This window comes from Eublepharis macularius, chromosome 4 (genome assembly GCF_028583425.1).
Source record: "Eublepharis macularius isolate TG4126 chromosome 4, MPM_Emac_v1.0, whole genome shotgun sequence".
NCBI lineage: Eukaryota > Metazoa > Chordata > Lepidosauria > Squamata > Eublepharidae > Eublepharis > Eublepharis macularius.
The window spans coordinates 120,335,729-120,343,816 of record NC_072793.1 but is presented as its reverse complement, the minus strand read 5'-3'; the positions used below and the strand labels follow the sequence as shown (position 1 = coordinate 120,343,816).

At 53.4% G+C, this 8,088-nt stretch overlaps 1 protein-coding gene across 1 annotated transcript; it reads left to right on the top strand.

Moving 5' to 3' along the window:
* Positions 1-2,671: 2,671 nt before the first annotated feature.
* On the top strand, positions 2,672-3,590 carry LOC129328248 (histone H1.10). The gene has a single exon (XM_054977187.1). The coding sequence runs from the start codon at positions 2,818-2,820 to the stop codon at positions 3,490-3,492; it is 675 nt and encodes a 224-aa protein (XP_054833162.1). The 5' UTR covers positions 2,672-2,817; the 3' UTR covers positions 3,493-3,590.
* The last annotated feature ends 4,498 nt before the right edge of the window (positions 3,591-8,088 follow it).

Sequence of the window (8,088 nt, the reverse complement as noted above, 5' to 3'; positions counted from 1 at the left end):
TTTCTTCAAATCCAACATCAAATCAGGTATCACAGCCAGGTCCACAGACTGAACCATAAAAACCAGATCCAGCACTGTGGTGGCACAATGGGTAAAGATATGGATCCTAGTCATGGATCCTCATGAATTCATATGTTTTCCTCTGAAACCAAACCACCATGACACTGTTGTTCATCATGGGCAACAAGAAGCACCATAAAAATTACAGATCCACTTTGTGGTATAAAAACATGGCTCTAAGGTGTGGATCCCCATGATTTTTGTGTTGGGTAAACACATTCAATCACTCATTGCATCGATGGTTGTTGTGGGTTTTCTGGGCTGTATTGCCGTGGTCTTGGCATTGTAGTTCCTGACGTTTCGCCAGTAGCTGTGGCTGGCATCTTCAGAGGTGTAGCACCAAAAGACAGAGATCTCTCAGTGTCCCCAAATCCATTACGTGGAGGAAGACACTGAGAGATCTGTCTTTTGGTGCTACACCTCTGAAGATGCCAGCCACAGCTGCTGGTGAAACGTCAGGAGCTACAGTGCCAAGACCACGGCAATACAGCCCGGAAAACCCACAACAACCATCGTTCTCCAGCCGTGAAAGCCTTCGACAATACACTCATTGCATCTTTGGTCACAGATTGTACCATAGAAAACATGGATTCACCTTTTCCTGGAGCCCTGGTGATGCAAAAGTGTGGATCCAATGCACAAATCCTTGTGATTTTTGCATTGGGTCTCTCCAAACTCGCCAGCAAATCGCATATCACATCGATGGGCACAGAGAAACACGAAAATTACAAATCCGCTGCTTCATGGCGCTATTGAGGGTGAGCCCATGTAAAAATCCTGAGATTTTTTATTATTTTTGAGCAGTGGCGGTGCTACAGTGGTAGCTCCTCGATTGTTACGGTGTTGCCTATAGCCTAAAACACAATCTAAAATATGACGGCGCTTTGATTTTCTTTCCATGTAAAAAATCAAATTCCTCAGGAGGCGCCGATTTCTACTCAGTCCCGCTGCGCCACAGAGGCGCAAGCACCAGGCTTCGCTGCGCCCCCTCGCCCAAATGTCAGAAGCCTTTCTGTTTCGAGGGCGAACTTTCTCTGTACGCGCTGCAGTTGCGGAGTGTAACGAGCCGCCCTCCGCTAGCACTCCCCTGTCAGCTTTAAAGAAGCGCGGCGGCGGCGGGCGAGAAGGGCTTCGGCGCCAAGGTTCGCAGAAGAGCGAGGGAGCGCTCGACGCTTGCTTCCCCGCGCAGGAAGGCTCCCTCCCGCCCCTTTCTCAAAGGAAGAAAATGCCGCAGCAGCCTCGTCTGCTCCGCGCTCCGGTCGCTAGCAGCTCGAGGCTGCCCCAGTGCCCCCGCCGCCCCGCCGTTCACACTCGTCCGGATTAGGCAAGACTCAGCGCCTCGCCTTCAAGAGAGAGCGGCCGGAGAGCGTGGGCAGAAAGGAGGCTAAACTCGGACCCAAAGCCGGCCGTGGAGGAAGGCTGGGCGAGGCTTTTCCAAGCGCATCTCCAGGGCAGCGCAATCAACCCGACCCCCGCTCCCCACCAATCGCGCTTACGAGCTCCCTATTTATATGCCCCAGAAACGAAGGGCGCCGCCCCCTCCCTAAGTAGCTCAGCAAAAAAGGGACAGAGGGGCAAAGCGAGAGAGGCTCGCCCTCTTCTCCCCAAGTGCGACCGAAAGCTGGAGAATCCCATCCCGCCCTTCGAAAGAATAGCAAGCAGTTCCCTTTTCCTGCTAGAATTCAAGGGCGGACATTCCATCCCTCTCCAAACTGGGGCTGGAACAATTCACAAATTACCCCCCTTTGCACACAAACCCTGAAGGCAAAGCAATAGAGTGGGCGAAGCCCCAAGACCGTCCTTCCAGCCCCGGCTGTTCAAGACGCAGCCAGGTCGCTAGTTTGTGGGGCTCGGGTTAGGGACGTCTTTGGGGATCCCCGACAGTCCGACTTAGGCACCTCCTTTCCCTTTCCCTATTCGTTTAAGTGTCTCCATCAGGATTCAGGACTATCCGAGGCGGTGGCGGGAGGGCATCCGACCGAGCACCCTGGCTCCAAAAGGGGGGGGGGGCTGCCCCTACTAGCGAGGGTCCCCGGCGGAGCCGAAGCTCGCCCGCTCGACGCCCCGCAGCCCCAGCAGTCAGGGCCCCTCCAGATCGGGCGTAGACCCCCCCCGGAATCGGCGCTCCGGCTCCGTATTGCTGCAGCCGACCACGTGAGGGCGTCCAGTGTGTTAGTTCCAACAAATTAACCCCGGCCTAGCGCGCCCCCTGAGGGCCGCCGGCGCCCCAAGAGCGGCCAGTGGCCCGCAGCCCCCTCTTCTCTTCCCGAGGCGCGCACCGGTTGGGGCCGGCCGGCCTTTCCAGGGGACGCACGGCCCTCCAAACAGGGCGCCCCCATCCTCGGTCTCCTCCTAGCATAGGGTGCGCCTTTAAAATCGCCTCGGGGGGACTCTTCCGGGCCCCGGGGGCGCGCGGCACGCAGGCAGCTGGCTCGGGCACCGTCGGGAGCGGGGGCTGGCGGCGGCATCGCGTCCCCAGGGCGCCAGGCGCGGGAGGGAGAGGCCGGCGAAGGGGCCGCAAAAAGCACAACTTGGAGGCGGCCTCGTCGCTCGCTGTTGTTGTTCTCAACGTGGTCCGCATTCTTCCTATATAAGGAGCTGCGCCGGAGCCCGCCCAAGCAGAGCGCTTTTTCGGAGCTGCTGTGGATAGTCGTGCTTGCTTCCACTGGTTCGAGGCGCCCCTTTCCTCTCCCAAGCGAAGCGCCGAGGCCAACCCGCCCGCCCTCTTACCGCACTCGGGCGCTCTCGTTGCGCAGCATGTCGGTCGAGCTGGAGGAAGCCGACCTGCCCCTGACAGAGGCGGAGGAGGCGCCGCTGGCTGCCGAGAAGAAAGGCGCCGCCAAGAAAGCCAAGGCGGGCGGCGCGTCCCTCTCGCCCTCCAAGAAGAAGAAGAACAGCAAGAAGAAGAACCAGCCGGGCAAATACAGCCAGCTGGTGGTGGAGACAATCCGCAAGCTGGGCGAGCGCAACGGCTCCTCGCTAGCCAAGATCTACAACGAGGCCAAGAAGGTGGCCTGGTTCGACCAGCAGAACGGGCGCACCTACCTCAAGTACTCCATCAAGGCGCTGGTGCAGAACGACACCCTGCTGCAGGTGAAGGGCACCGGCGCCAACGGCTCCTTCAAGCTCAATAGGAAGAAGCTGGAGGGGGCGGGCGAGGGGGGGCCCGCCGCCGCCGGCGCCTCCCACGCCAAAGCCCTCAAGAAGACGGCGACCGTGGCCGCCTCGGCTTCGCGCAGGGCGGAGAAGAAGCCAGTCGCCAAGAGCAAGAAGCCCGAGAAGAAGTCGCACAAGAAGGGCGCCGCCGGTGGGGCGGCCAAGAAAGAGAAGGGCAAGGGCAAGAAAGCGGCCAAGAAGAGCGCCGCCTCGCCCAGCGCCAAGAAGGTGAAGAAGTCCGCGAAGCCCAAGGCGCTCAAGAGCAGGAAGGCGTGAAGGGCCGGCCAGGGGGCGCGGGGAGCTAGAAAAGCCCCCGAGCCGCCCGGCACTTGGCGCAGGAGCAGGGCGGACCCCTTTGGCCCCCGCCCGGGACTCTGGCCCGCAGAGCATTGATGCTGACTTGGGCTCCCAGCGCAGAGCCGCCCTCGCCCGTCTCGGTTTTCTGTGGCTGACCTGACCCCCTTTCTGCAGCTTCTTGGTGGGGACTGGGCGGGGGGGGGGGTTCACCTCCACTGCCACCCCCTGCTCGCTCGGGGTGTTGGAGAGGAGGCGGCCCTTGGTCCCGCCTGCGCTTTCAGGCGTAGGGCGGGCGTTGCTTTGACAAATGGCTTTAAAAGAACCGTCTCTTTCCTCCCTTACCGCCCCTTCTCCCCGAAACGGTTCCGACTCCCCGGTCCGCTCCTAGCCGTTGCTCTTGGAGAGCCTGTGAACGTTTGAGAAAAGCATCCATTCCTCTCGGATGCAACGGTGGGCGGCTGGGACTTCCCGTTATAGCTGTGTTTCCCCAGGGGTCTCCTCCGTTGCATGCGCGGCGGGCGGGTACATGGGACCAAGTGACCGACCGCAGGGCTGGTTTTGCCCTGGGGAGACCCGCGTCGTCTCTGCGGGGCGATTGCTGTTGTCGGGGGGGGGGGGGGTTGCCGTTTGCCCCGTCCCGGGAAGATCGCGTGCGGGCTTTTCGGGTCTCGTCTACAGTTGCCTTTTATTTCTCCCCGTGTGTGCGCGTATGTGTGGTTTTGGTTCAATAAAGGATATAAACATTTTTTTCACTTGATGCTTCCTCGCTGTATTAATACGCAAGAGGGAAATGAAAAGCAGGTGGGGAGGAGGGAAGTTGCTGAGCAACGCAGGGCTGGCTCTGAAGAAGGGGGGATGCGCAGAGAAGGATGAGACGTGGGTGGCGATGGAGAGATCAAGATGGGAAGGTAGCCGGGTGAGGGGACAAACTGCAGGGGAGTGCGTTGGCTCCATGGCGGGAACGGTTCTGGTGGGGGCGGGTAGCCTGCTTTGTTCGAGGTAGGCTTATCGTGGGGAGAGGAAAGCTGTCTAACAGCAATCCGCGTTTCAGGTATACAGCAATAGAAGAGCAAGATTCAGGTCCTATAGCACCTTAAAAGACGAACAAGAATTCTAGGGTATGAGCTTCCATGACCCCAAAGCTCATATTTTAGTGCAATTCGAAGGTTACTTTCCCGGGAGTAAGCCCTATTAAATAGACCCAAGTCGGCTTCTGAGTAGACTTGCTTAGGATCGCTTCCTAAATCGTCCCAGCGGGGTTGCGGCTGGAGGGAGCAAGGGGCTGGCCTTGACCCCGCCCCCTCGCATCATACTTGACACTTCCTGAAGCTCCGCCTCCAGCCGGCCGGCCGGAGGAACACGGCTTGCCCTCGCCCGCGAAGAAATACGTCACCAGGCGTCAGTGCGCACGCTCGGGAAGACGTTCTCTGCCGTGATTGGTCACTCAAGTCAGCCGCTCTACGTTTCTGCGACCGCTGAACGGACGTCGCGGCTTCCGCTGTGAAACTGGTTGTGCTTTTAAGTCTTACAGCGCTGCGTTTTGTTTTGAAGTCCAGCTCAGCCCTCCAGAACGCCCCGTCTTCCTTCCAGGGCAAGAGTGCGTGATAGAGCGACGTTTCTTCCAGGCAGCCGTCAGATGTCCGTGGCCTGGGGAGAGCGCTTCGCTTCATCTTGCATGACTTGGGTTAGCCGAACATGAGTCAAGGTGAAAGAGCGACGGGGCTGAGTCCCGATATTCGAGCGTTGGGAAAAGAGGGAAAACGATGGGGGGGGGGGGTCGGTGCCTGGGGAGAACCACGCCAAGTTAACAGGTCCGGCGAGGTCGGTTAACGGGCTCTGGGTAGCGTTTTCAGGCCGGGGGCCTAGGAAGAGCAACCTCATAATCCTAGTGTAGAGAGATTTATTTTTGCATAGGTAATTAAAGAAGCCTTATCCCTAAGCAGTTATCCAACCCCTGTATGCAGCAAATTGGCCTACTTAGCCTTCAAAACATAATTAGGACAAGGATCTCTGGGCCCAAGTATTTCAGATTATCATTGCACACTCCCCCTGTGAAACAAAGCAGGAGTATGGCTGTAACATGGTGATTAAGTGGTTTGGTTGTGAATCAGCACTCTGCTGGTTTGAATTCCATTATTACCATGACCTCAGTAGGTGGCCTTAGGTAAGCCACTCATCTCAGCCCCCGCTCACCCGCTGTATTGTGGGGATAGTAACACTAACTTTTTAACTACTATGAGTGGGGCAACAAGCTGTCTAGAAGAGCAGTATGTGTTTGTTTTTTAAAAAAAGGCAGGGATTGCACCAGAAGACATGCAAAGGGGTCTAACGTTTACAAAAAGGTGATAGGAAACAAGATACATCACCATAAATGCAGAAGAAAATAACCACAAAGTCACACATAACAGCTACTAATGTGCTTAGTTCAAAGATGTTCTTCCAGCTCTAAAGTATGATCATAGAAAGCAAAATTTCTTCAAAGGTGCAACATTCAGGCATACCTAGATTTAAGAGAAACGAGCAATAGCTGCATCTATACTGTAGTAAAAACACAGTTGTCCAAAAGAATCTTCAGAAAGACCACTGGAATTGGCTAACCCAAGTCATGCAAGAGGAAGTGCAGATCTCTCCCCAGGCCCCGGACATTTGACGGCTGCCTGGAAGAATCCGGTTGAAGAGCCTCCTGTTTTGTATTCTGGAACACATGGCAGGCAGTGAACAGCAGAGAAAGGCAATGAAAGACATCATTCAGTTCTGTAGGAACTGCATGCTATCATGTGATTTATGTTGACAACAGTTGCATGACTTTCTCACACCTAGCTTCCTTTTCCAAAACAGACCACAATCATTGCCAACTGAAAGTAGGTGTAGTGCAAATAGCATATTTTTAGTAGCATCTTGCATCCAAAAGGTATAGGGGAAAGAGAAGAATACAGTCCCTATCACTACAAGGTTCTTGTTCAAAGAGTGATGGAAGCATGGCTGTGTTCAGGCTGAGGGAGGAGTGCAATTTTAATTGCCACCATTTTGTTCCTATTTATCTCCCCCCCCCCTTATTTTGATCAAGTTGATTTTTATAGCACTTAATAAAAACTGAGCTTTCTGCAAACCTAATAGGGCAATACTACTACAATACTGATTTACTCTGCTGCAGCTTATTTCACTATCCTGTAGTTTAGGGGTTTCCAATATTTTTGAGTCTGTGGGCACCTTTGGAATTCTGGCACAAGGTGATGGGTACAACCATAAAATGGCTGCCATGGGAGGTGGAGCCAGCCACAAACTATCAGGGAGTGAGATTAAGCATAACTAACAGTAACTCTTTAACACTGCAGGAATAACAGGATCTCCTCCTAAATGGGCATATTGTTTCAAAATATTTTCTTGCAGTTTCCCTTTAGTAACACAGTGAAGATCCTTGTGCTGATAACCTTGGGTCAGTTATTTTCTTAACCCACCTCACAGGATTGCTGTGAAGACAAAATGGAGGGAGAACCGTGTATGCCACTGAGTACTCTGAGGAAAGGATTGAATGTTGAGGTACTAGATAGAAAATATTTTGCCAGACTGGAGATTCAAACCTGCATGCACAGTAAACCACTGAACAGACTTAACCCACCTCACATAATTTTTGTGATGATAAAACCGGGAGCGGGGAGACACACTGTGGTAGAGGGAAGGCAAGATTAAGGAAGGTACTAATCACTCTTTGGACTGAGAATAAACGTGAACCATTATTAAAACTTTTGTCTCAAGTCTGTTTAAATTGGTTTATTGACCAAACACATTTTTCCTGCTGTATTCTCTTCCAGATCTTATTTTCCACACACACACTGTTCTCTTCTGTAGATTATTCTTAAAGTAAATTTTGAAAGCCCTACTAGAGGAATGTGGTGTTGACAAGATAGCTCACAGGCAAGCCACTATTTTTCAAGCAAGAGAAACCATTTTCTTGAGAAACAATAATCTGGCTCGTTTTCAACGAAATCCAAGATTTGATACCCCGCATCATGTACTGGAGGAAGAGTGAGACCACACTGTATTAATGCCACTGTTGTCTGTTACTGATCTAGAGGTCATCCCCACCATTAAATCAAGATGGGTAACTGTGTTTGTCTGTTGCAGTAGAAAAGAGCAAGAGTCCAGTAGCACCTATAAGACTAACAAAATTTGTGGTAGGGTACAAGCTTTTGTGAGCTCATGAAAGCTCATACCCTACCACAAATTCCACCATTAACTGACAACCAAACTTGTGCTGCACAATCCATTTCATAGCAAGCAGAAACTTGTGCAAAGGACCTATGCCAGTAGCTTAGAATGGCTATGTAACACAACCCACCCACCCCCAAACCCATGAATGACTCCTAATGAAAGCTGGTGTCCCCCCCCCCCCCACCCCAGCATCAGTACAACAGGCTAGTACGAGATCAACCACCCAACCCTGTTTGTACTCAGAAGTAAATCTCACTATATTCAAAGAAACACACACACCAAGAACCATGCATAGGGTTGCAGACTTGAACTGGACTCTGCTGTGCCTTAAAGGCCAGAAAGTTGGCATGAGCTTTTCTGGAC